Source organism: Thermochaetoides thermophila, assembly GCF_000221225.1.
Source record: "Thermochaetoides thermophila DSM 1495 unplaced genomic scaffold scf7180000011816, whole genome shotgun sequence".
Lineage (NCBI taxonomy): Eukaryota > Fungi > Ascomycota > Sordariomycetes > Sordariales > Chaetomiaceae > Thermochaetoides > Thermochaetoides thermophila.
The window spans coordinates 3,617,493-3,645,058 of record NW_006383032.1 but is presented as its reverse complement, the minus strand read 5'-3'; the positions used below and the strand labels follow the sequence as shown (position 1 = coordinate 3,645,058).

The 27,566-nt window shown below is 51.0% G+C and overlaps 5 protein-coding genes across 5 annotated transcripts; 3 read left to right on the top strand and 2 right to left on the bottom strand.

Moving 5' to 3' along the window:
- Positions 1–130: 130 nt before the first annotated feature.
- CTHT_0030820 (uncharacterized protein) lies at positions 131–4,724 on the top strand (the record flags this gene model as incomplete). Its single annotated transcript, XM_006693468.1, has 4 exons — positions 131–972; positions 1,044–2,674; positions 3,711–3,759; positions 3,815–4,724. 4 exons carry the CDS (start codon positions 131–133, stop codon positions 4,722–4,724), a joined length of 3,432 nt encoding a protein of 1,143 aa, XP_006693531.1.
- A 100-nt stretch (positions 4,725–4,824) lies between these two features.
- CTHT_0030810 (putative alpha-ketoglutarate-dependent protein) lies at positions 4,825–6,134 on the bottom strand (the record flags this gene model as incomplete). The annotated part of the gene is made up of 4 exons (XM_006693467.1): positions 4,825–5,075; positions 5,130–5,551; positions 5,611–5,924; positions 5,985–6,134. 4 exons carry the CDS (start codon positions 6,132–6,134, stop codon positions 4,825–4,827), a joined length of 1,137 nt encoding a protein of 378 aa, XP_006693530.1.
- A 7,919-nt stretch (positions 6,135–14,053) lies between these two features.
- Positions 14,054–16,308, top strand: CTHT_0030800 (uncharacterized protein; the record flags this gene model as incomplete). Its single annotated transcript, XM_006693466.1, has 2 exons — positions 14,054–15,248; positions 15,314–16,308. 2 exons carry the CDS (start codon positions 14,054–14,056, stop codon positions 16,306–16,308), a joined length of 2,190 nt encoding a protein of 729 aa, XP_006693529.1.
- Positions 16,309–16,558: 250 nt separating this feature from the next.
- Positions 16,559–17,740, bottom strand: CTHT_0030790 (uncharacterized protein; the record flags this gene model as incomplete). The annotated part of the gene is made up of 3 exons (XM_006693465.1): positions 16,559–16,717; positions 16,781–17,011; positions 17,066–17,740. 3 exons carry the CDS (start codon positions 17,738–17,740, stop codon positions 16,559–16,561), a joined length of 1,065 nt encoding a protein of 354 aa, XP_006693528.1.
- Positions 17,741–20,383: 2,643 nt separating this feature from the next.
- Positions 20,384–22,969, top strand: CTHT_0030780 (uncharacterized protein; the record flags this gene model as incomplete). The annotated part of the gene is made up of 1 exon (XM_006693464.1): positions 20,384–22,969. One exon carries the CDS (start codon positions 20,384–20,386, stop codon positions 22,967–22,969), a length of 2,586 nt encoding a protein of 861 aa, XP_006693527.1.
- Between the last annotated feature and the right edge of the window lie 4,597 nt (positions 22,970–27,566).

Here is a 27,566-nt window from a genome sequence, read left to right as displayed (position 1 = left end):
CCTATCTGGAGCTGAATTTGGCAAGCAAGCATCTCAATTGCTTCGTTTGAGGGTTCTCGCCACGTTTCAACAGGCCAGAGCTTGACCCCTAGTTAATGCGCACTTAGCTTTTTGGAAAGTCCGGAGCGCCATGGAGCAACAATCTCTCCCAGAGCAATCACCTCCGGCCTACTTCAACAACCGATATCATCATCAAGGAATCTACCCTAGTCCTCCCGGAGAGGAGCGTCGTCCTTGGGACTTCGACTCCCCAACAGCATACCTCGGCGCTCAGACCTCTCCTTCATCTCCCCCCACAGCAGCATATGGCGTTCCTTATATCCCATTTCCTCGGCCTCGTCAAGATCTTGGTGCCGGTGAAAACACCCCAACGTCCAGTGTCGGACTCGGCATCGATGCTGTCGCTCCTTCCCCGGGCTATCCCTTGAATCCACTCAAGTCTATCCGGGATCCTTATCAACTAGATTCCAACGAGAGCTACGATCAATCGAAGGGAAGGATTTTCCAGAGCGAGCGTCTCCTTTCCAGTCCCGAGGATATAGCTGCTCATGGTCAACACTATCCAGACGTCAATCGTTCTCGACGCCATCCAAATTCATCACGATCGTTCCCCCCTTCCTGGAGGTGGAGGTGGGTAGGCAGTGCATGGCCGCTCTATTCCACGTTCTGCCTTGGTATCATCTTCGCTGGGTGCCATCATTCTCTGTACGATCGTCTTGATGGGAGGGAGGCAACCGACCAGATTAACATGATTCGCTGGGGTGGTCTGTTTTCGTATCTTTCGAAGGCTTGCTTGGTGGCATCTGTTGTCTTCACTTACCGCCAGCAAATCTGGGCGACCGTAAGGAGGAAGGCCTTGAACCTTAAAACAATCGATAGCCTCTTTGCGGCTGTAGATGAACCAGCTGCGTTGCTGAACAAGGATTTTCTCAAGGAGGCAAAGCTCGCTGTGACTTTAGCAATTCTAGTCTGGTATGCTTTTATTATCGTCTAGTTCTGTCTTTCTCGTCATCTTGGTGAATTCGGCTAATGCCTGCTGTCAGGCTGTTCCCCCTTACGGTCATTCTTACCCCAGCCACATTAACCGTCGGCCCTATCGAGCTCAAGAACGATTCCGCCATATGTTACGGTGTGAGGACCCTAAACTTCGAAAACGAGATGCACAAGAACTGGAGGAAGGAAGACCGGATTCGCGGGTACCGCGGCGTTTCCGTTTCTCTATGGAATTGCACCCTCCCTGATTCCGATCAATTCCCTGATGAGCCTTTCAACAACACATACTTTGACTATTGGACAGGAAGTAGCTTCCAAATCGACTTGGTTATGTCGCGAAGCGCCTTGATGGGAACCGTTATTCCGATGTCGAATGTAGCGCTCGAGACCTGCGGCCCTGGGTGGAATTGCACGTACAACATCTCTTTTACCGGACCCGGTTATAAGTGCGAAGAACTTGCTCGAGGTGCTCAGCTTGACGAAGAGAAGATGAGGAAGAAAGGTGTGCCTTTCAACACAAGCGACCTCATCCCTCGTGGAAACTTCAGCTATATAGCTCATACCAAGCTTGGCGATTACTCTCCCCAACAGATGGAGAATTACACAGAAGGCACGCCGGGTGCTCCTAATATTACCCCTCCTTGGCCGGAAAATTTCGGGGCCTTCAGAACAGAGCCTCTCCTCTGGATCGGCTATTCTATCGCAACACCAAAAGGCTCCGACAATGGTACGAAAAAGCCACCTACGGAGAAGAGCGATTCAAGATGGAACATCGCCTTCGAGGCATCTGTGCATCGCTGTGAGCACTGGCTCGCTGAATACACGGTGCAATTCAACCAGACTCTCGAAACCCAAACCACCAAGGTCATCAAGCGCAAGTTTCTCCATCGCATCATCGACACTGAATATCTCCCCGACAAACCAGCGAATGATGGAACCTGGGACAACACAACAGCTGTCCCAGAATCTAATTATGTGTTCCCTTTGGACGTTGAAAGGTACCGACTGATTGCGGCATATCACTCAGTTGGCAGCATATTCCGCCGCTTTCTCAACGGAACCATTCAATACTTTCCCTACGCGAATCCAGCTACTGATATTACGAAAACAAATCTGATTAACAAAGATATATACCTTCCCTGGCCGAATCTCATCGAGAACATCCAACACCTCTATGAGAATATGACGCTTTCTATGCTTTCCGACCCAGAGCTGGTTGCTGTGTCCTGGGCTCACAACCGCTCACGCTCTGGAGTCACCGAGAAAGCCCTAGAACCATACAACACCACGGGCTACAATTGTACCAAGACTCGCATTGTCAACGCCTATATATATAACCGCCGCGATTTGTGGATTGCCTACACGATCGCAATTGTTGTAACCCTTCTCTCCGTCATCCTCGGTGCGGCATCACTAGCACAGAACAATCACCATGTTCGCGATGTCCATGTCTCATCCATCGTTGCCGCCACACGTGCCCCCTGCCTGGATAGCCTGCCGTGGAAGAGCTCCAAATGGGGGGAAGTCCCAAAGGAAATTATGGAGACTAGGCTGGGATATGGGGTCATTGTTGACTCAGGTCCGAACGGCACGCCCGCACTAGGACGGGTCAACACGGACGGAAATGCGATATCCGGGAAGGTATATTATGGGTTTGCCCCTCCGGAGGTGTTGAAGGTCAGTGAGTCGGCGCTTGGCCGGAGCAGGCCTAGATCGAGGATGAGCATTGTAAGTTTTAGAACGTGGGATTCTCACCATGGTCGGTAAAGTGGTGATGGCTTATATCATGCAATTTGGTATTGGGACGGTTTAATCTACACTTGGATCATTTCTCGGATTCATTTAATGTCTTTCTAGCTGCAGTGTGTGTCGATGTTCAACAATTCGGTCACTCTGAGCATGTACATGAACAGTGTCCGAGGAGAATCGCATCAAATAGTGAGGCTTATTGGGGTATTCTGGCATAATATGATAGCAATAACTTGGATAATAACACTTATGAAGATGAGATAGGCATGTATATTTCCGTGAATCGCTGATCTGATATACCTAGCCACCCTCTGTGTAATGAGTAGTAGTGTTTTGAGTGAGTGAGCGGCTTCCTGACATCTGCTTACTAATCGCCAAGACCTCGTCTCATCACCTTACCGCGCATCCTTCCGCGTCCGCCTGCCGCGTCGCACGATCCGCGCAACTTGGGCAATGGTTCAAAAGTACAGCATCAGCGCTTTGTGCCGTGGTTGTGTTAACAAAAGTATGGCGATAGCTGAGTTACGCTTTAGCAGTTATTTGGCATCTAGATGATTCCAATAATTATTTTTTCCGATACATTACCATCGGATGTTGAACACGAATTTCAACTCTTAAATGAGACCCCGAGCACTTATTCCTTGCGTGGGCATGTCACTGTACATGCTAAAGGACAGGGCGACTGGATCGATAGCGCGTCGCATTATACACGCTTCAAGCGATTGACATAGACCGTCCTTGTTACCACGAACCTAGTCTATCACCTGCCTGGTCCTTCGTCTCAAGACACCAAATGCCTCGGCAACTACCATGGAAAGTCAAAGGCGATCCTGGACGAAAGGCATCCTCGAGTTCGAGCACTGTATCTAGCTTGGTTGGTCGTAGCTCTCCTGCTATCCGCCGCCCAAAAAAAGAATCGACTCCAGATCTGCCAAGGAAGTCAGGACGCAGCTTGGTCTTTGATGCAGATAGGTCACCGACCAGCTCCCCTCCTCCATCGGAACCCCCTAAGGAAGAGTATGTATGAACCTCCAGTAAAATTTCATCATTCTAGCCGCTTATACGGTGACAGGTTCATGATTGAGGGAGTAGAACATGACGATAAATACCGAATGGTTGAGGACGAGCTTCTTGCCATGGCAGGCCAGTTCACCAGACACCTCCACGCTGCCGAGTACCAGCGACTCAAGGACCTTTCCCGGTCCAAAAATGCGGAAGCCATCCACAACATCTCGCGTCCTATCACTGCAAAGATGAGCGACCTGGTCAAGCGCCGGTATGCTGCCCTCGACACGGCTGCCAAACAGCAGAAAGGCTTGACTCAGATCCTGGGAAAGAGAAAAGACAGGGAATGTTCTGTGTCACCGAAGAAGCCGATTGCCACAGCACTGCAGGACTTGTTGGAGAGTCCTAGGAATCAGATTGTGCCTGTACCATTGCCTCTCCCTCGCACGACCTCCAGGCACAGAGATCGCAGTCCTTCCATGTCGCTAAGAGCCACTATCAGCCGAGTCCAAGGTGGCAGCACCATTCCAAGTGCTGCAGGAGATCGGAAGGATGCATACGTTTCCAAGTTTACACATGAGGCTACTTCTGCAACAAACGACGGCGATCTTGACGTTCCAGCTTGTCGGGCATCGAAAATGGTGTCGCTGCCATCTGGGACTAGCCAGACATCTAGAACAGCAAAGTCACCTGGTTTAGGACAGCTTATCCACCGTACTGAACTTAGCCCTTCCACGAACCCATTTACTCAGTTCTCTGCTAAAACAGGCCGGGTCAGAACCCTTCAAGAAATCTGGAAAGAAACAAGCAACCGATCAACCGTCAAACAAGAGCCAGAAGATGAAGAGGAGGATTTCTTTGCCCGATTAAGGGCAAGGAGAGTTGAGCAGAGGCGTCGTCGCGAAGCAAAACGGCAAGAGCTCAAAGCCAATCCCGAAAGTCAACCGACAAAACTGGATGAAATTCCATTCATATAATTCCGGCAAACTAAAGACACATGTAACTGTTCGAAAATGCTAAATGTTCCATAACACCATCCCACTTATCACTGGTTAAGACACCAACTCCTCCTCCACTTCACTCCTCCTCGAATGGAGTTTCAAATGGAACCTCCGCTTGTGGGGTGATGCGGGCCAGGTGGCGGCGAGCACCGTCCTTCCAGTCAACAAGCGCTGAATGCTGAGTGACACGGTTGTCCCAAACGACGACAGTGCGCTCCTCCCACTTGATGCGCGCCTGGAAGTCGGCACCGTATGCAAGGTGGTCATACAGGAACTTGAGGATCGCCTCGGACTCCTCCTTCTTCAGGCCAACAATGTCGCGGGTGACTATGTCTCCTGGTTAGTCTCAACATGTCAGAGAAAATCGGTGTGTTCACTTACACTGAGGGTTGACGAAGAGCGCCTTCTCGCCAGTAGCCGGGTGTGTGCGGACGATAGGGTGCTCATTGATAACGGGCTCACGGCGCACGATGCCACCACGAGCACGCGAGGCATTGGCCTGCTCAACAGCCGAGTGACGAGCCTTCAGGCCGTGCAGACGCTGACGGAAGGCTGGGCTGAGCCGCTTGTAGGCCTCGACAGCGTCGACGAAGAGAGTGTCTCCGCCAGCTTCGGGCTTCTCCAGCACGTACAGGAAAGTCGTGCCGGGCGGCTGGCGCTCGTACGAGACGTCACTGTGCCAAGCTACGGTGCTCGTGCGGTTGGCAAAGTACTGGTCAATAGTATTGTCGCCGGCGCCACGGTGAACCAGGTGAATCTCAGGGAAGCCCTTGGGGGCGCCCGAGGTTGGGTGGATGTGGTGGCTGTAACGAGTGTCAGAGATCAGCTTCTCTAATCCAGTCGGGCACCGATGGGCACGTACCGGCCGAAATATGAGCCGAACTCAAGGAGCTGCTCAATGGGCAAGTCGACGAAGTCCTGATCGCGGAAGGCGACAACCTTACGCTCAGCCACGAAGCGAGCCAGCTCGTCCTTGCCGGCGTTGCTGAGCTTGCTGAGCTGGATACCGCGAACCTCAGAGCCAATCGTGGGCGTGAGATGGGTCACCGTGACCTGGCCTTTGGGCAGAAGGTTCGGATAGGTCGGGTCGGCATCTTTGCCATGCTCATAGTGCTCAAACGGCTCGAGCGGAGGGTACTTCTCATTGGGGTCCCAGGTCGGGAGATAGTGCGGGTACTGCCGAGTTGAAGTCAGACACCCTAGGTTATTCTTATCATAGAAAGGGATTCGGATTACCTTTGCAGCCTGGTATCCCTTGAGACCGGATTCAGCCTCAGGGTCGAACTTAGGGGCAAGCTCTTTGTATTGGCCGGTAAGGATGCTAGTCTTGAAGGCCGAGGTCTCGGGGATGACAACGGTCTGGGTCTCAACTGCAGCAGGAGCCATTGTGGTATGATGATATCAAACTGAGTTCGACGTTTGGTGTTTGTTTGAAGTTGTCTGCAGCTGCTGTGATCCTGATGGTCTCTGCTGATGGTGAACAAGACATCTAGCAAGCGGGCAGAACACTCTTATATATATATGCCGTTCTCCAACGACATCACCACCTCAACGGCACGGCTTGTAATCGTTAAATTGGAGAAGATTTGATGGCAACTTGACATGGATGCAATTGCGCAAGTGTCATTTGTCCCAATCACGCCAACCGCCCAGAACATCCCCGTGTGTTTTTCCCTTCACTGCGCAGCATACAACTAGCACCGCAGCACATCACGCAGCACCGCATCCCCCCAGTCCCACGTTTTTGCAACGGCTACAGAGCATTTTGCTCCGGTAGCTTGGGGACGATCCGACGCGAAACCGACCGTTCGGGGGTGGTTGCGTGGGTGATGCTAGACGCGGAGCCGATCGCGTCATCGCGTCGCCCACGGTCTTACACTGGCGAACCGCACACGTTTCACAAGCACGCCATCGTTCTTAGGTTCTTACGATACTTTAAGTCCGGGTTGCATCGTAGTCAAGGCACGGAGATAAGATTTTGCTTGCTGATGGAGAGTATCACGACTGCAGGCACCATCGCACTGGTGATGAATTGGTCGTGCCATCACGAGCTCGAGTTTGTTTTAAAGCGAACCGGTTATTTGAATAAATTAGTCATTTTTCATCGGCATTCAACCAGGAAAGCAGTTTCTGCAAGTTTATGTTGCAGTTTCGATATGGTGACTGAGCGATGGCAACATCTGCGAGGATCTCTCCACTGCTCAATGCACGAACACTCAAGCTGAGGGGCTCCATGGGCCAACGGACTGCATATGCTTTCTATCGGAGTGCTGACTTATCCGAATGTTACCGGTTAGTTCTCTTTGATGCTATTTCTTAAGACTCTTCCATGCGGACGAGATGCCATGGCTGGCCTGCTTCACCCAAACAGATGGCTAATCTCTACAGCTAGCTTACTCCTCTCTCATTTCCTCACGGATGCCCATCGTTTTTGGCAGAGACTGCATCTCCAAGCCTGCTTATTCCTTCTGAAAGTACCCTCCATGTCCGAGTTTAGTTTGCTTCAAAGAATTTCAATGCATGCTGTTGCAACTCATTGCATCTTGTGCGCTTTCATACATCACAGTCCACACATCATTAAGAGACGTAGAGACCCAATCTGTTCCTCTTATTCCCTCCTCAGTAGTCCATCTCAACTTATCCTGAGCTGGCGGTTGAAGTCCGGTTCCACCACATTGCTCACAAGATTGGCGCCAAACTCTCACAACTTATTTTCTGCCCAAGCCATTAGATCTGACAGATCTGCTTCAGGCTTTCCCCTCTTGCTTCCAATCATCCAGGGTATACCAAAATACCTAGCATCTCTGGCTTCACGGGTGATGTGCCCAAGCTCGGGAGATTTTTTTTGAACAGCACCTAAACTAGCGTCAGTAGCGTTCCCAATGTCGAGTTGAGTCTTTTTTTAGTGACATACCTTGTAGTACTCCTCTACCCAGGTTTCGGTAGCCAAATGGTCTAGCAGGTACCATTCCCAGGAAGTTTTGCAGCAGGCGCGTGGGCTGCTCATCAAATTCCAGAAAAACTGGGTGGACTTGTATGGATATGCTTAGCAGGATCGCTGGAATGATGCATCCTCGATCCTAGTCAAGCAAAATGGCCATTTTGGCAGAGTCACCATCTTCTGAAGCGATAATTGCGATGTTGTCAGAGCCAAACTTACCATGCCCGAGCACGAATCGGTGGAAGGTTAGCTTACCGGGGCTTTCTTTTGGCAAATGAGTGAAAGAAGCTTCAGGAGCATCCGTTTCGTTCGCACGATATCTGGCCCCGTTTCGACAGGAGACCAGCCTCCTAGGCAACGAGAATCGGCAATCTTCTGCATTGTCATCTCAATTTTTGCAATGAAAACGGCCAGGTAAAACTCGTATGTGGACTCGGGAATCTCTGACACTAAGCCTCGTCTCTGGATCCATGAAACTATGTATGAACCTGCTCGGGGAACGGAAGTTGAAAAGTGCTGCGCGAACACAGGCTGTGTTTAAGATAAGCAAGGGATATCTCCGCGTCAGTTGATTACACTCATCGAGCTTCACTTCTCCAGCATTGCATAGGATTTGTGGTGAGCTTGGAGCCCTCGCGTACATGGGCTTCCGAAGACAAAGGCTGTTGCAGAAGCCATCTGATCCCAACAGCCGCGAAGACCATTACCCCTCTTGTGCTAATATCCCTCTCGTCCGCCTCAGGCACAGGCTTTGGATTTTGCTGAACAGGAATCGACGATAAAGAAGACTCGGTGCCACTATGACGCCACCAGACTCCCTCAGGACGTGACACACGGACTCCTCGAATTTTAAATCGTGAGTCACTGTCTCAAGTATAGTCTCGAGGCTACCCCAAAGATGTTCATTAACCTCCCAGGTAGAGAGCTGCACCAGGAGTTCTCTGCCATTTGATAGCCTGATATAAAAGCCGTAGTCGGAAATAACTTGTTAGTACTGTTCAGTCTAGAACAAAGCAGGTTTATAAGAGAAGCCAGCTACGTGATCAAAGGTTGACTCTTACCTCATAAGGGAACCATCATGGTACATAAGGCCAGCCCACAATTTCGACAATAAAAATTTCTTCAACTTCCTTTAAAAAAAGTTGACGGTCAAAGACTCGGTGAAGTTCCTCCTCACCGTATTCTTCCTAAAACGGCCTGTCTTTCGAAGTGCTCATAGTGCCTTTGAGTTCACTCAACGTAGGAGGCAAGTCATCATGCAGAATCTCAATGCAACAAAATTCCTTTTGTCTTCCAAGGTCGGATAGCTGCCAAAGGAGGATTCAGAACGTTGTGTAGGTTGACGCCAGCAAGGTTTTTTTTTTTGAAAGCCCAATCACAGTGGTTGGTTGAAAAGTGGAAGAACACAGCAGAGGAAGCTCGAGACAGTTTGGCCTGAAACTTGGCCAATTGCCTAAGGTCTCGAAAGAACGGGGGTTTTTCTGATCACTGAAGCAGCATGGGCCACGAATCAGTACCGGTTTGACGGGAAAAATGTTAAAAGCAGCAAAGAAGCAGGTCAAACTCATTCACTAGAAGATCCAATGCAGGGAAAGGTTTCAAATGGGAGTTAAACTGGAGATGAGATCACATGATTGTAGTCATCACTTGCATTCCATCTCATTGTCACAGACGAAGGCTACTTGATCTTAAGAATCTCAAAATGGCTTCTCGCGACTCTTGCGGCATTGTTTTTGATCTTTTGCTTGACAATGTCATCCAAATCCTCATTCCCCCGTTATGGAAACGAAGATAGACGAAGTGCATACGAAATGAAATCCCTTAGAGTGCTCAAGAACACCTGGCACTCTTATATCCATTGTTAAGACAGTGGATGGGTCAACAGCAAAAATTCCGATGAAAATTCAACAAACATGACGTTTCACTATCCCCAACACGTGGTATGTTCCTTACCTCGTGTTACCAAGGCCGTCGTTTCCCCCTCAAATGCGAGATGGTTCCTCACCATGTGTCTGGGGCACACGGTCGTTCCTTCCTCTCCTTCTTGAAGCAATCAAGTGAGCGAAAAGCCTTACACATTACGGGTCTAATTTGGAAGCCCCCAAAACAGAGGCCACCCTACAATCTAATGCGTTTCCCTCAGGGGGACAGTCAACGATCACATCTCTAACCTGCCACAGCCCCAACTTGGAAGGCTTCTATTCTCCAATCCCTCTTGGCTTCCCATATATACTGAACGGAAACCGACAATCACGCAACCATGAGTGACCCAGACCAATTCAATCCATACATCAGCAATGGAACCTGTTACTACATGGCAGGGAATCGAACGCATGATTCTTTCCTGCCCTGCGGCAACTCTGCCCTCGGCCATGTGCACTGCTGCACCAGGGGTGACTGGTGTCTTGAAGCTGGTGCATGTTTTGATGACAGATATGGAACAACCTACCTCGCTGGATGCAGTGATCCTACCTACCAAGATCCGAGTTGCCCCGATAAGAGGTCGTACAAAGGTGTGTGATGCGGCGATACCTGTTTACTACTGATCCCATTAACTGTTGGGCTTGAATACTTATCTTACTTTCACGAAAGATTATCCATGGGCTGGCTTGATTAGGTGTGAGCCCAACGACTGGTGAGATGTCCTCCTCCACTGCTGTGCTCGGAAACTCAAGAGAGATGTCTTCTGTTTATCTTGTTACTTGAAGCTGACAATGTGTTCAAGGGTGGCCTGTGAAGAAACGGCTCGACCATCGATTATCACCAAAGGTGATAAATGTGACTGTCCAACGGCTGCCACTGATACCGAGAACGTAGCGTTCAAAACTGGAGAGCAAATCCCGCCCATTGGTCGGCTGCCAACATACCTTGGTGGCACTATCTCTTGGGTGAATGGGCATTTCCCTACAGCCTCGACCTTTCTGTCAACATATTCCACCACTACCACTACCCCGCCCGTTTTGACAACCGAGGGAAGTTTGGTAACACCTCCATCCAACTCCAACCTCAGCACTGGTGCAATCGTGGGCATCATTGTCGGTTCTGTTTTGGGTGCTGTGCTGATATTTGGAGTGTTGTCTGGTGTCTGGATCATCTTGCGTCGTCGCTCGAGCAAAGGCAACACCGAGACCAACAATCCTGGAGGGACCACTTCCGGTACCTCAGGATTGAGTGACAAAGGACCCAGCCAGAGCGCGCCATCGACTCGTGCAGAGCTAGAAGGATGGTCTTCCCCATCCGAGCTGCCAGGAAACACGCTCCTGCAACAGCCACTAGCAAGTCATCCCGTCTTATCAACCACAACCACCTTAAATTTTCAACATCAAGCCCTCAACACCAACACAGCACAGGGTTCATACCAGGGACAGTGTCAGGAGAAAAACCCTGGGCAAGAACCACAGAGTCACTATGGGAGAGGTGAAATTTATGAGTTACCAGCTTAGTACCTTTGGTGATCCTGGGAAGGTTGACGATGCATCATTTCAGAAGGTTGCGGCTGAAGATATACCTGTAATCTTGCCGGTTCAATATTTGCTCAACGTTAGGCTGCAAAGCTTCTTTCTTTGAAGCTCGCAAAGGATTTCTCCAGGCTCGACAAATGTTCGATGCACCTCGATTTCTAACTAAGCAGTGAAACCGAGGTCATAACTGGGCAATTATCACTAAGAGTAGCTCAGAAAAGCCGAGAGTTATCTTGTATTTCCATCAGTAGCTCAGAAAACACATACAATCAAAGGCTTGTTCAAGGGCTATTCGAGGCTGTTGGTAAGCACTGACGAAAGACTTATATATATAACGAGACGTCTTAAGAGTTCTTCAAGGTATCCACCTAAGCAACAAGGGTTGAGAGCTGTTAGGCCGGCCATGCGGCAATAACAATGGCAGCTTGCATATAGCGAGCTGAAACGGGAAAAGATTGCCCACAAAACAAGCCACTCTGCGCTTAGCAGCAGCCTATGTGTACTACTCAGCCCACTATCATCAGCCGCAACGGTCAAGGGTAGATAAGCTTCAAAACGGGTTTCCAGAACCCAACCAGCAGCCCAACAGCTAAGTGAAGTGACATCCCTTTCTAGTGATTATCAGAAGCTCTTTGACACAGCGTATCGTCACCATCTACGACCTTTGTCATGTCCATCCCTCAGAGACAAACGTAAATCCTTAATGCTTACAAGATGTTGCTCAGGGGCTCAATGGCTGGACGCAGGCGGCAGGCCGTATCAGCCATTGTTCTCGGCTTTTTTCTGTCAGTTCTATTGTTGACACATCTGACTTCGCAACCATATACCTCTGACAGGCTACCGAAATGGCAATCACCTTTTCGAAAGACAAATATTCCAAGCGTTTTGCCATTGCCTCTTGAATACAGCCAGTGTGAATCCGAAGGCGAATGTCCCTCTGGGATTTGTACTGACTTATTCTCTGCAAATTACATTCGCCAACTAGTCAATAACTCTCAGTCATATTGCGAAGATGGCGCTCCGTCAGATATTACATGTTTCCATACGAAGATTGACCGCAAGTCGGCTAGAATCGACTCATTTTGTATCGCCCGAGGCGCACACTTCGACGTATCTTCGATAAAATATATCCTGACTTGTCCTAGGAGAGACGACAGAAAGGAAGATAGAGCTGGATTAAAAATTCCTCTGGAGAGGATGCACCGATACTGGTATATGACAGGTCCAATATACATCTTCACACAGTTTATCCAGCTTGAGGCCAAAGCTCCTTTGGCTCCTTCGGATCTTCCAGCTAGCAGTCGGGGCTCTCTCTCAACGTACATTTCTTCCTCGCCTCCTCCACGCTTCCAACTCCTCGTGAAGCGCGAAGGCTGCGCCAATCTTTGGCACAGTTTGATGGAAATATGGTCGACAAGCATGACGTTTGATGCATTGCGCCTGGCTCCTGATCCCAAAAACCCAGAGCAGCCTCTCTTCCGACACCCGTTCGACTCGCAATACCCAAGTGGTTATCCTCGACGATCACCCCGACGGACCGTACTTTGATCTGTGGAAGATGTTTGCTCAAAGAGAGCCAGTCAGACTTAAGGATCTTCTTGTTGGTCAGCAGTTTGGTGTCAGAGCCCTGGAAGCGGAAATGGCACCAAATAATCATCCCCCTTGCCGGGGGAAGTAATCCGCTGTGGCAGAACGACTGGGTGGACAGACCGGATTGCATATATTCACCCACGCTTCAGGTTTTCGCTCGACGAGTGTTGGAATTCTATAATATCGTTGGACCTGAGGCAGAAATAATCGCTCAAAAAGACATCGTCAACCCGGCGATAACACTAACCTTCATCGATCGCCTCCAGACCCGTCGTCTGGTCAACCAAACGGCCCTCCTTATGGCACTAGGTGCTGCTGTCCCTGAATTCATCCAACTGAACATCCAGGCCGTGGGTTTCGCAGAATATCCCTTTGATGAGCAGTTACGGATCGCCCATGCGACTGATGTGCTTGTGGGAGTGCACGGAGCAGGCTTGACGCATGCCATATTCATGAAGGGAGACACGAACGATTGGACAGGTGGAGGTGTTGTGGTGGAATTACAACCTGAAGCACTGAGAAGCCAGTGGGATGGTGGAACGCATGAAGGACCTGGACATGTGGGATTTAAAAACTTGGCAAGGATGCTGGCGTTGGGGTATCGAAGGATCGCTGTTAGGGAGGTTGTTCCGGCCGATGGTGATGATGAACAAAAGAAGAAGAATTCGTGGCAGACAAATGACGTCGCTGTGGACGAAGAGGAGTTCGTAGGTGTTTTGTCAGGGGTGGTCCAACAGGTGTGGGAGAAGAGGCAGAGGGCTAGTCTCTCGGGGCAATGACATAGCATTAGACCTTCTTGATTCTGGTAGGCCGGTCAAACTGTGGGAAACCGCTATATAATCGAATCGGTCTGGTAGTATCTGCAGGCTTAGCAGAACATACGGGAGCCACGTCCAAAGTATAGAGTCCAGTGTTTTCTTGCCCTTCATCACTCAGGAGCTGGGGGCAGTAAACATTCTTGGCAACAACCCTAACCCGCAGATCGCTCGACCCCAACGCGCTCCACCGCGAGCAGCCTTTCATCCGCTAAAGCATGGACTTTCACACCCCATCTAACGACGTTATTGACGAAATCCATGCTCAGCCTGAGCAAAGAAAACACAATTTCGCGTTAGAAAAACTTTCTCCATATAAATTCTGATAATTCTCGATTCTCAATTCACAAGCACTACAAATCGGCACTAATTACCAAAGAAGGTTTTAAAGCGGCTAGCATAAGCAGCCAACACTCCCATCAACTCATCACTTCTTGCCACAATTACGCTTTATAGTCCTTCATGGTTAAGCTTTATCCCAGCTAATAATCTCCTACCATGCGGCTACGCAACAGAGGAGAACGGAAACGTTATGTTGAAGAACCGCTTATTTCCGATGATGACGAACCTATCATTATTTCCGAGAACAGCACCAAGGATGATGATTTTGAAGAACCATCAGACGGTCCTGTTGACCAGGAGGTTGATGACGATGAGGAGGAAGGTGTACCAACCAGCGATGATGAACTAGCACCAGACAATGGCGATGATGACATCGCGACAAGTTTCACGCCAAAGAAGCAGCGCAACGTTGGAGCAGGGAAGATCCAGAGCCGGAAAAGTTTCCACGAGATCCCGCTCTACCCCTTAGAGAGCCGTATCGTTACTCGTGTTTACGCTGGGCCTCTTCGACGCTATGCGCGATACAGTGCTTTGAGAGATGTTATGTTTGGCCCAGAGTACCATCGGATCAAGATTATTTGGGACCTTGAGATTCGCTGGGCGAACTTTCCCATCCTCCCTCCTAAGCGAACCCCCGAGGACCAGCAGGGAATCCTGCCAAGTCCGTGGTTACCGCGAGGCTTTGAACGAGAGCAAGAAAAGAGGGCATTCCTTTGGTACGAAGCACTTCGAACTAATGCGCCAGGCCTTCAGAGATCCCGGCCACTCTCCCCTGAACAGGCACGACCGTTCATTCCGGACGAAGGTGGCGATATTATTACATTGGTTGGCCCATGGGATAAGCAAAAGGAGTACAGGCTTAGGCAAGGAAGTAGTCTACAGATATCAGACTCTGGCTATCCCGTTGAGGAGTCTAGCCCGAAGTCAACTTCAACTGGCTGGATGTTTGATGTCGGTGGCATCCCTTTAGCTGTCGCGTGGGCTCCATCGACTCGGTCGGATTCTCAAATTCTTGCCGTCGCTACAGTTCCCTTTTCAGATCAGACGATGTCAAATCAGGAAAGTGCCACAAATTCTGCAGACGGGGCACAAAACGCGACAGGATGTATCCAATTCTGGGAGTTCATACCTGAGAAAATAGGTCCAGGACAGCTGGCCACCCCTTCGGCACAACCTGCCAGGTTCCTTGGCGGAAAGTGTTTTAATTGGGGCCGGCCGAAGAGGCTTCAGTTCGCCCCAGTACCAATGGAATGTTGTGGCTCGCTGGGGATACTTGCCGTCCTTTGTGGTGATGGGAAAGCGAGAGTGATTGATATCAAGAACCTCCAGAGCCCTGGACCGACATTTGATGGTTTGTTATATTGAATCCTCTGTGCTTTTGGCAGGATCAGACGCTGACCTCTGGCGCAGAAATAGAAACACCTATTGCAACATTTAACCTTTCGGAAGACTACAAAGTCGATGTCACCTGCCTAACGTGGGTCAACACAAATCGACTCGCTTTGGGTCATTCTGACGGGTCCATCACGTTGTGGTCTGTTTTCCCACAACAGATGTTACAGCGTGTCGGGGTGCACACGACATATGTTATCGACATATGCTCTGCATATCCGTCAAGTCCATACCTGGTTGCGTCAATACCAGTGGGCGGATGCGCCACCCTCACGGATCTTTCCCAGCCGAGCTCGGAATTCACCTACTTCCCTGTTCCAGCCATCAATTTCCAGCCTAATCTCCTCTGTTGGAACGAGTCCATGCAAGGCTTCATGGCATTGTACCCGTCCTCGACGCCAAACACAACCGTCGCATTTCTTCACCATCGATATTTCTGCCAGGCGCGGAGCATCTGTACAGGACCCAACACTCTCACATGCGTGTCGGCGGGAGTCACTCACCCCTTCATTCTGGCTGGCTGTGCCGACGGGTCCATCTTTTCGTGTAATGGGCTTCAGAAGCTTTTTAAGCAAAAGGGAGAGCCATTACGCAAGTTAAAGATCTTTGAGCATGAGTATCGGCCTGTGGATTCGTGGAAGCAGCCCCCACCAGTGGACGTGGCCGATGGCGGCAGGGTGAGGGGAGCAGCCAGAATCCTGCAGGGCTTCCTACCTGAGCCCAACGATGACCCCAGAACGGAGAAACGAAAGGAAATGGACAGGAAGAAGCGGTTGGAAAAACTCAAGAGGGCAGCAGGGAAAAAGAAGAGAGGCCGCAAGAAGATTCATGAGGATGACGAAGCTGAAGATCGCGAGGCCGAGTTGGACCAGAAACTGGCGTCTCGGGTAGTGATTCACGAGCCACTAACGAGATTGACCACCATCGCTTGGAACCCCAACGTGCTCTTCAGTTGCTGGGCTGCATGTGCCATGGCGTCTGGTCTGATCAAAGTCATGGATCTTGGAGTGGACCTTTGAATCGTCGTTGTCGAGACACGAAAACCAGGATAAATGAGGTGCCATGCAGATGGTCGTTGCATTCGCATCCTTTGATTGATACGTTACCAGACTTGCCTTTCTGAGTTATTGCCACAGACCCATGGATTAGTATTGTGACATTCCCTATTGGCGCGGCAACAACATTATTTTAGTATTTACTGCGCAGCGTCCTAATATGTACATGATCTGCCTACGATCTTGTCTGTTATGTGCTGAGTGAGACGACAACTTAACACTGGAGCCCAAGGACACTGTGATGATAGTCAAAAGCCTTAGCCATGCCATTCAGGTGCGCGGCGGCAGCAAGGATGACGAAAACATGAAAGATCTGATGAGAGCTACCCCAGATATCGAAGGTACCGGGATACTTGCATTCCGGCCACCGGACCTGCATTTTGAGTTAGGCATCATGTGGAATCAACCACTCAGGTTTGGTGGAAAGTAGACTTACAGCATACAGAAAGGCCCCGAAGATGTAGAGGGCGCCTTGCAGTATAACCCAGTTCAGGCCCATCCGCTCGTTCAGCTCACTGTAGCTGTAGAATTCGAAGGCGTGGAAGATTGGTACGACACCAGACAGGCCGAGGCCAACAAACATGAGGGTCCGATAGACGCGCCACTCCGGTGTGCGGAAGTGTTCAAACCACGATACGACCAAGCAACCGAATCCAAGGAGAGCAATCTATCCAAGTCAACGTGCCTGTCCCGCAGAGAGAGTTGAGGAAGTGAGACTCACAGTCGCCAGGTAGAAGGTCATCAGATACTCGTGGCAAAAGAAACCATAATACAAGGCAGGTACATAGCTTCCCACAATCAGGAACACAATTCCAGTGTAATCTAGCTTATTCCCCCACATTGCCACCTCGGGCGAGTGGTTGCTGAGCGTATGGAACGTCGCACTCATGCCCAGGCACACGAAGGCTCCTCCCAGGAAGCATGCAAACACCAGCACATCCGAGTCACTGGCGCTCGCATACCGAGGCGCCACCAGAGCATATAGTAGCAGTCCGCCGAGCAAAAATGCAGCAGACCCGAGCAGATGGGTCCAAATATTGACCGACTCGTTGTGCAAATAGCCCAGGCTGGCCAGGCACGCACGCACGCTGTAGGACGTGGGCCGGTAGCCAGAACGGATGAAGTGGTTGTCGCGCCGCCAGGCTGGCAGGTCGTCCCAGGACCAGAGCAGGTTGCCGATCTGGTGCAGCGTTGCCTCGACGGTGGCCTCGGCCGTGTGCAGGAGGGACTCAGCTGCGGCCGTGGCGCTCTCGGTGAAGGAAGGCCGGCGTTGGCGGACCTTGGTGCTTGCTGAGGTTGAACCTGATGATGAGGAGGCGGGCTCGGGAGGAGCTAGCGTCGCCGCCACTTTTGGCATGCAGTTCCCGGCGGCGCCATTTGGATCGTTATCCGGCATTGTGTAACCCGGGGTTGCTTGTGACTCCGACATATGTTTTGCCTGTTCTTCGGAGGGACGACCAATGGCCAGTGACGTCGGTGGCTGAAAGGACTGTCCCGGAAGGGGGAAGAGGTGATCTACAAACCGGGAAGGCGGAAAAAGGAGCGGTGTTTTTGTCTGCTTTTCAATGCGAACTCTGTCTTGGATGTTTTTGAACTCCGAGGCCAGTAGTAGATGCCTTTGTTCATGGAATCCTTGATCACACCAGTTTTGACTGGTTTCCTCCTACCCACCGCTTATCCCAGTGCAAACACATGTCCACGCTGCCTATCTGTTTTTTTTTTTTTTTGTTGGGATCTTTCTGGCCTTCAATCCCCGCTATCACAAGATTGTCAGATGAATGTTGAGAGCAAGGTGACGCCTCCTTAACCGATGTAGGCTGGCACCAACTGGCACCGGCTGAAAACAGTTGGCATAATCCGTCACACAGCTGGTCAGCTGGGTGGCTGACAGCTGTGCAGCACCGACTCCGGGCGCGCCGAGACACCGCTCAACATCCATCGTGGATGAAGCGCGACTCATGCATCCCCAGCATCACGAACAAACCGATCGAGACAATGGGCAATCAAGAGCTCAAGTCCTTCCGATGTGGCTCTAGGAGGTATCAATTATCACTGTCTAGCATTTCCCTAGTCATCAATGTCCTAACTACGATCCGAAGCCTTGTGAGCAAGGCCCGGCCAGTTTTGAGACCTTCACGCGATGGCGGGAAGCAATTAGCACTGATATCGAAGTTGGACTGACTACCTAGTCCGAATGTTACTGCCAGTTTGTAACGCAATTACGAGAAGACATGCCCAGCATTGACAACTATTTGTCTCGCTACCTCACCCTGATGTCCGTCGGGAATGAGCTCGTGAACCGCCCGGCCATTTTCAGTGTGACGCAGATGTTCCCATTCGTCCTCTTCGACTGATTTCGACAGAGGATGCTTCCCTCTCCGAAAGCTGGCAGGCAGATTCGTGAGCGGGACTCGCTCGGAGTTCCACTCGCACGAATCGATGCGGTAAAGGATGGGGTGGATAGTCATCGTCATCTCGGTGCCTGATATTGATCTCGCAGTCCTCTTGCAGGAGCATATCGCTGGAGAATGCAGGAGCGGCGGATGTGCGGGTGTGCCACAGATGGGCATGAGAGTGAGCAGCCATTCCCCGTTGTGTTGCTGAGTTGCCTTCCAGCGGGTCTTTCTGCGCCTTCGTTCCTGGAAACGGCACATCGGCTCCGGAAGCTTGACGCTGCGTGTTTATTGACCCTGCGGCCACCGTTCCATACCTCCACACTTCTCCAGGCTCGTCGACTCCAGATTCCCGGGTTGGCCACATGCTAAGACAAACTTTATTTCTATTCTTGGTCTCTTCAGAGTCTCGCTACTCTGCATCAGAGCATCGTCGGTCTCGGCGCCGTTACTCCGCAACAAGCGTCGGCGAGAACGGCGGTCTCAACCGCTCTCAACATCTGGGGATGGTTATGCGGCTAATGCCATCTCGAAGAAGACCATCTCAAGCCGCGTGCGAGTGGACCAGGGATAACCGGATAGCCGCCAGTTTAGTTCGTGTATTGCAGCAGATATATATATATATTGCTAGCGTGCTGTTGTTTCACCTACCTACCTATCCAGAAGCTGCTTGTGTCGGAAGTCCCAGAAACCACCAAGTGGACATCGTCTTTCTCCTCGATGCTACCACTGCAGAAGATTTCGGGTACGTCGATGTGTAATAGCTGTTACCTGTACTCACACCACCTGTCCAGACTATTGGGCAGCACACTTATTGGGTTTCCTGAACGGTAGCAACACTGTTCACTATTCTCGCCCTTCGAGTCTTCATCCGTGGATCACGGCAGGACTTCCCCGTGGCCCATGGGCGTGGAAGAAATCGGACGTGGGAAAAACACTACATCAGGCCAAAAATAGAGCAGATGTTGCGTGCTGGGACTTTGCAACATCTGAGCCAGCCGATCACGTTTATCGCGGCCTTTGAACGCCGATTATCCCAAAGCGGATGGGTTGAAGTTTGCCATATAGGCACAATTGTTACGGTTGCAACGTCACTTGGCACTCGATCATAATCGACCCTTGCCGCGAAGTCTGGGCGCCGACAAGACTGGCTGACTCGCAAACAAGCTCAGTCGACTCCCCGGATAAATATGCCGAGATATAACTCAGGTCTGGTTCTGACCCACGTCACTTCATCTATTCCATATTGCACGCAGATTGTCGCAACCAAACTCTCCGTAGCCTTCCGTCGCAATCCGTTGCAGTTTGTCGCACTCCGTCGCCATGAAGCTCCCCGAATGCACCATGCCTTCGCTGCTCTGCTACTCTGCTGCCCAATTCTCCCCCCGGCAGCATGGAAGATCCGCAATGTCATTTGGGCTATCTGCTGCTAGCTCCTATAAATATTCATGCTACAGGTGACGACGGCAGCGGACAGTCGGACACTGATGGTGAAGCAGTAGCTGAACCGGCGACAGGGCCGGCGTATAAGTATCAACACGGCAGACCCGTCACCACCCCGGAGCCCGGATCGCAGTCCAGCCCTGGAGTTTGCCAGCACGACATTTTGCGCACCCCCAAGTCTGCGCATCCCTCATATCGCAGCCATGGTCGGCTCAGCCCTTGCCCTATCTCTCATCGGCCTTGGGGCTGTCAATGCCCTGCCCACAGGAAAGCCTGCTGCGAGGCGGCAGTGGCTGGGTGATGGATCGACCGTTTTCATTCCCGGCAACGAAGCCGAGCTACCCCCTTGCCTGACAGAAGTTCCTCTCAAGCAACAACCACCCTGCCTTCTCCCTCCTGTTGTCGGCGGCCTAGAGCCATCCAACAGGAAGCGTGACGCCAAGAGCTCTAGACGTTCTGAGAAGCGGGGATTCTGGATAGGAGACCCATCGAGTGAATTCATTCCTGGAAACGAAGAACAACTTCCTACTTGCCTGACCGATGTGCCGCTCAAGCAGCAACCACCATGCCTGCTTCCCCCTATTGTCGGCCCAATTGAGCCATCCAACAAGGCGAAGAGGCAATTCTGGATCGGAGATGGGTCGAGCGACTTCATTCCCGGAAATGAGGAGCAGCTTCCAACTTGCCTCGTCGACCTCCCGTTGAATCAGCAGCCGCCTTGTCTGCTGCCACCAATCGTTGGCCCTATTGAGCCATCGAACAAAGCGAAGCGCCAAGTTATTATCGGGGACCCATCTAGCGTCTTTATCCCCGGCAATGAGGAGGAGCTTTCACCTTGCCTTGTGGACGTGCCACTCCAGGAGCAATGGCCGTGTTTGCTGGCTCCCATCGTTGGTGGAATCGAGCCGTCGAACAAGGCGAAGAGACAGTTCTGGATTGGAGACGGATCCAGCGAATTCATCCCTGGAAATGAGGAGAAACTTCCGGAATGTCTCATTGGCGTTCCTCTCAAAGAGCAGCCACCTTGCCTTCTCCCACCGATTGTTGGCCCCATTGAGCCTTCTTCAAAGACGAAGAGACAGTTTTGGATCGGCGATGGATCGAGCGACTTCATTCCTGGAAATGAGGAGAAACTTCCAGAGTGCCTTCTCGATGTTCCCCTGAAGCAGCAGCCGCCGTGTTTGCTGCCGCCTATCGTTGGTCCCATTGAGCCGTCGCCCAAGGCCAAGAGGCAAATCTTGATTGGCGACGGTTCGAGTGTTTTCATCCCGGGGCAGGGTGATATCCCTGTGTGTCTAGTGGATGTGCCACTCAACGAACAGCCGCCTTGCATTCTTCCTCCCATTGTTGGTGGCCTCGAGCCCCCAACCCTCCTCGAGCCCGGTAAACTCCCTAAACGCGACACCTTTGCTTTGGTCGATCTTGATGCGGTTGGCACTTACAAGGACGAATGCCCCGATGTTGAGGGTGCTCAGCTCGCTCTTAAGGTTCTCCTGGAGAAGGAAAAGCTAGATGTTGAGGAACTCATCATCAAAAAAAAGCTCGAGGCCTTCCTCAAAGGCTGCGGCGTCTCCGCTATTATCTCCCCGGAAGGTTCCTGGATTTTTATCAAGCCGGCTGACAAGCGGAACCTCGCCGTCTCTTCCTTTGACCTCACCGGCTTGAAGGCTGCCTTCGAGGCACTTGTTAGCGTTGCGTCCCTCAACCCAAACGGTCTTCCTTCCTTCAACAACTGGCTCGTTTTGCAGCAGATTGCCGCCATCCTTGATATCTATGGCTCACCCGTGAACTCGACTTTTGATGTCGCCACGAAACGTGACACCAACTACTCCGAGGTAACCAAGACCGTCGCTGTCAAGAGCTGCTCCATTGGTGACATCATGGGCCTTCGCGCTGCCCTGATGGCCCTCCTGGCCGCCTACGGCAACCCAGCTCATGCCCCGCCTACTGTCTTCCTTGCCGAGCAGGTCATCGTCGCTGCCCTCCAAGTCTGTGGCGAGGCTGTCCAGGGCTGGATCACCTTGTTGCCCGGCGCTGCTCAGCCTGGTCCCATTGTCCCGGAGACTCCTGTTCCTGGCGGGCCCATCAAGCCTGATCCGACCGTCCCTGGTGGCCCGCTTGAGCCTGAGAACCCCATCCCCGGTGGCGAGCTTGAGCCGGAGACCCCTGTCCCTGGCGGCGAGCTCGAGCCCGAGAAGCCCGTCCCTGGTGGCGAGATTACTCCCGAGAATCCAATTCCGGGAGGTGAGATTGAGCCCGAGAAGCCCGTCCCTGGAGGCGAGATCACCCCCGAGAATCCAATTCCAGGCTGCGAGCTCGAGCCCGAGAAGCCCATTCCTGGCGGCGAGATCACCCCCGAGAATCCAATTCCGGGCGGCGAGATCACCCCCGAGAATCCAATTCCGGGCGGCGAGATCACCCCCGAGAATCCAATTCCGGGCGGCGAGATCACCCCCGAGAATCCAATTCCGGGCGGCGAGATCATCCCCGAGAATCCAATTCCGGGCGGCGAGATCATCCCCGAGAATCCAATTCCGGGCGGCGAGCTCGTGCCCTCCACTAAGGCCAAGCGCGACGTGATCGTGAGTGTCAGCAACCCAGAGGCCCTACTCGAGACCTTGCGCATTCTGGAGCAGGCGTACGGCGGCTACGGCAGCGGTACGATTCCTGTGCCTGTCTGGCTCATCCTAGTGAACATTGTTTCTATTCTGCAGAGCATTCCCGGTGTGATAGTGCCTGGATGGCCGGTTCTGGGACCAGGAAGTGTGGTCCTTACTCCCTCGACATGAGATCCTCGACTGTGGGAAATGAGAGGGAAATTAGGCTTGGTGGGCAACGGTCAAGTTGACCGATATCTGATGTCAAAAACATCAAGGGGAAAAAAAGAGGATGAGCAAGCAGCATATGGGTGGGCGGGTGGTCGGAGCGGTGGATGGTTGGTGAGACCTGGCTTAGCGAACCTGTCCTGTCAGGCTAGCAGAGTGTGGTGATGTGGGGGAAGAGAGATCGGTCTTCCCTGCAACAACAATAAGCTAGAATCTTGTTTTTTTCTTTGCTATTTCTCAAGAGATTCAAAATTATACACGTTTAAACATCGTTTCCGAATCTATTCATATTTTATTCTCTAACTCTTCAGAAAGAAATACAAAGGCTTGATTGACTTGGCATTTCGTTATGATGCTGACACTTGTACTCTAATAGATAACAACTATCCAATGGGAATGTTGTGAGTCTGAAATGCTCTTAGTTTTATGTGTCAGCCCGCAAGCATCTCTCTCTGGCTTAAAAGACCTCAGGCATCCAGAGCTCGGTCAACATGAGGTATCGATGTTGCTTTTGGTGGTTGGCTGAATGAGGTTTTCTGTAATGTAGGAAAATCTGATGGAGGCATAGGTGTCTAACCATCTATTTGACAGACCTTAGATTCAACGAGAGCTGAAAATGCATGGCAACTACCTAGGTAGTCGTATGGGGAGTGCATAGAAAAAAAGTTCCTCAGCTGCTGAGTCTCTGAGGGCAGGTAAACAGAGGCAATGAGTGGCTGACTTCATGTTACAGCACCTCAAAAGGAGCAGCTCATGCAAGGTATCCAAGGCTCAGCCATACTGAGATATTTCAAATGCATACGATATCTCCATCTTCCGAGGTTCTAGTTAGGAACTTCGTCGTGTTCACACCATCAACAAACCAAGGTCCTATCTTTGGCTTACGGTGATTTCCGAAAGTGGGAACTGATGATTTCACTCTTGCCTCGCACCTTCAAAGGTCCTTGCGCGTGCGTATATACTTAGTACACTGCCACACTCTATGTCTTTCCCCTCTTGGAAAAATTGCCAATTGCAACTCGAAGATCCTGTTGGAATGGCAGCCGACTGCACTGTAATGCGGAACATCTAGTGCTGCAACCGCACCAAATCCAAGATCTCTGCTGTCTGATTCGCCCCGTCACTGCCGATGTTTTTGTTAGTGATCGTCTCCGAGTTGAAACTGTCTCGAAGTCATATCTCAGGTGTAGGGAGCTGTTGAGATTGCGAAAACATAGCGCTAATGCAAGCACTTTACGCGCTACGCGGCCTGACCTCCATGGCAGAAGGACACCCACAGCGGCCTCGCTGGTTGGAGTGGTTAGGTGGCTGAACGGGCTCTATTATTCATAGTGGGGTTATATACTATCAGCGTTCTCTCCATATGTAATGGTATGTACATTAAGGGCCGCCTGCATATAGTAATGGATGTGAATATGGTCAATGACATAGGCTTCCACTAATGAGATTTGATGGCAATTCTCTTCCGCATATGAGCAATCCTGCTATGGGCTGAGTCTTCCTGATGCCTTCATGTCATATGTGCATACCGCGTGAGCTAGTGGATTTTGTCCAAGGATAGTTGTGCAATTTCGAGCCATATTAGGTAGGGATAGGAGGCCTACGACGATGGTCTTTGGGTGTAGACTTTCTGACCACTAAGGCGCTTATTGCTTGCGAATAGGTTGCAATAGCTACAAGCAAGGTACAGTAATTGAGTTGCTTGGAAAACAGGAAGATAAACCTAAGCCAATAAAACTACAAACATGGCCGATCGGCATTAATCAACTGAAGTGATCGGGATGAACATACATCAACGCCGACAGAGGCAAGACATGCCAAATAATCGAAGCAGCCCTGCAGTGTGATGTTCCTTCTCTCACCCGTCACCACCAATCACTCCATGACTAGGCGCCTGTCAACAAACTTGTACATATGTAACTACCATACGAGGGGGACCGAGAGAACGGAACCGGGCCACCCACAGGTCTGACCGGCAAGGCCTAGCTTGTCTTAACATGTTTTCCTGGGGAGCTGGAAAGCCCAGTAGTGCCAATCGTGGGGGCAAAGGATGATGATGGTGGTGGCGTCTGTTTGTGGTTACATGGGAGGGAACGGGAGCGCGTAGGCAAAAAGATCAAGAATCTTTTGGGAACATGGAGTTTTGATATGGCTGAGCACGAGGGTCAAAGAGCTGGCTGGGAGATCGAGAAGAGCCATTGACCGGATGTCGTAAAGCAAACACCTCGGGCTTACTTGCTGCTCGCAAGTTGAAGACTGAAGTCACAATGACTCAACGAGTGTTGCCTACTCACGCCTGATGAACATTCTTCTATGAAATAGAGGAAGTCTGAAAGAAGTGTGAAGTGGAATCTAGCATGTTTCCACAGTCAACTACCAAATCCTAAACACACCAGGTAGATTTGAAGTATAAATTCAAACTGTCAATATTGATTTGCTTGTGAAGAAATAAACGCAAGGTTTGTGAACATGCACGAGGTTTAGGTCACACAGCGTAGACTGCTCGGCAAATGGTAAGGGTTACTTGGCCTGGGGAGCTCCCAATGCCAAGCCCACTGCCAAAATGAGGGGTCAAGTCCAGGAATGCAAGCAGAAAGCACAGAGAAGGCCCCAAGGGAAAAACAAGGCTCATCAGTTGGGCACAGGGCCGATCAAAGGCTTCGCCATCTTTTCTTGAGATCATGAGAGACTCAAACATTGACATTTACATTCACTGACGATCTCGGCTCTCGTCCTGTGTCATGGTGGCTTGCCTGTGTGCCCAGCCTTCCCTGCAGCATGTCGCAGCTGCGTGCCCAAAGCGCCAATGAGAGGAGTAACAAAGGGCAGGCTCAGGCAACATCTATCCTGCTCAAGCCTCATTTTTTAGTTTGTCCATGATCTTGGCTTCTCATGCCGGAGAAGTCCATGTTCCCCAGAAGCACACGCACTCGCCTGGTCGAGGTTCAACAGACATTCCTGGGCGGTCGGTGATGGAACATTCGATCGCGCTCCGTACTATTGATCTCGTGTTGCTCGAATGCTGTTTGCTGCTCGCCACGTTTCTCTCTCTGAACCCTTGCACCTGCAGTGGTAACCAGACTATGAGATGAACACCTCAATGTGTTTGTCCGCGTCTCTATTCAATAGTGTAGGAGATAGGTACCGCCTGTCCGTCTCAGACAGTAACAGACAAGCATCCCGTTCCGAGGAGCCGAAGCATAACTCCATCCCCTCGACTGCTGTCGTCCCACGCATCATCTCCATCTCCAATCAACCTCCCAAACAATGCCGTCATGCAACACAATCTAAGTCCCGCTCTCGGCTCACCAAGTTGCAAGGCAGGTTGTGCTGCATGCATGCGGTGATACCCAGCGCATGAGACGGTAAAAAGGCAGGGCGACGTGGCGTTTTCCCACATAGCCAATGAACCCCATCTCCAACCTTGAGCCCACCAGTGCTCTGCCATGGCCCAACGAATCAACCTTGCATCAGATGGTGTTGCGTGCAACTGCATCGCTAGTGCACAGCAGCAGTTTTCCTATGCATCTACTCGTAGTAGCTCCGTTACCATCCATGCATGAACTGCACCAATGCATTAATCAGGAGAGTGCAGACAACAGGCAATCGGCAAGGCGGTGAGCCTGCGCTAACTGAGACCTGCTGCAAGGTGGATGCGACGCGGCATTCAACGACAAGGGAACTGTTGTTGATGCTGTCATGAGACATCCCTACGTGTAGGGGAGGCAAGAGAAATGTCCCTTTTGGCAATGACATCAGGTACACAGTACTGTGGGTGCTGAAACAACGGGTACCTAGGTAGGTAATGAAATGAATGTGGAAAATTATAAGTGCGGAGCGATATTACGACGCAACATTACGGTATTGCATCTTTGCAACGCTGAGAATTGGGTGTTAGAGTGAATGTAACATATAGATTTTCGAGGTTTCCGCTGCTTTACTGGGCAGTCCAACAATTAGTTGCCTCTTGTGCCGTTGAATCTCAAGTCAACTTAGACACACTTGATGGAACTAGAATGGCCAACGTCTCTCGCTGCTTCGAGCATCACAACCCTTTGTCGTGTCGTGAAACGGCCGGAATCTGAAGCGTGAATGTCCACAGAGCAGAGTAGGCACCTAGGCACACAGATTGTGACCTTCCGCCCGTTGGTAGCCTCGGTTCACATCACGAATGCATCATCATGCCCACATTGTCAAACAAAGCTGCTCTATTTCAGGCTGCTTGCTTGTTAAAGCGCCCTGGTATTGTCTACCGTCTCGGACTGAGGCCAGCCAACAAAGAGAGTAAACTTGCCGGGCGTGGTAACGTATATTCTCAAACCATGTGCGTCCAGCTTACTGCCATGCAACATGTTGGGCTATTGGCCCGGTATCTCTAATTTCAAGCCCATAAGACCCCTAAATGTGGTATCATTTCCCAGAATAACCAACAAGTTCATTGTGCTGCCTGCTTTCTCCGACAGTCCCTCTTTCCTTTCTATTTTTCAGGATAGAAGCCGATTGGGTATTAAAAAGAAACCACCGGAAAAGGTAGTGAACGGCCACCCGAAGGAAAATGAGG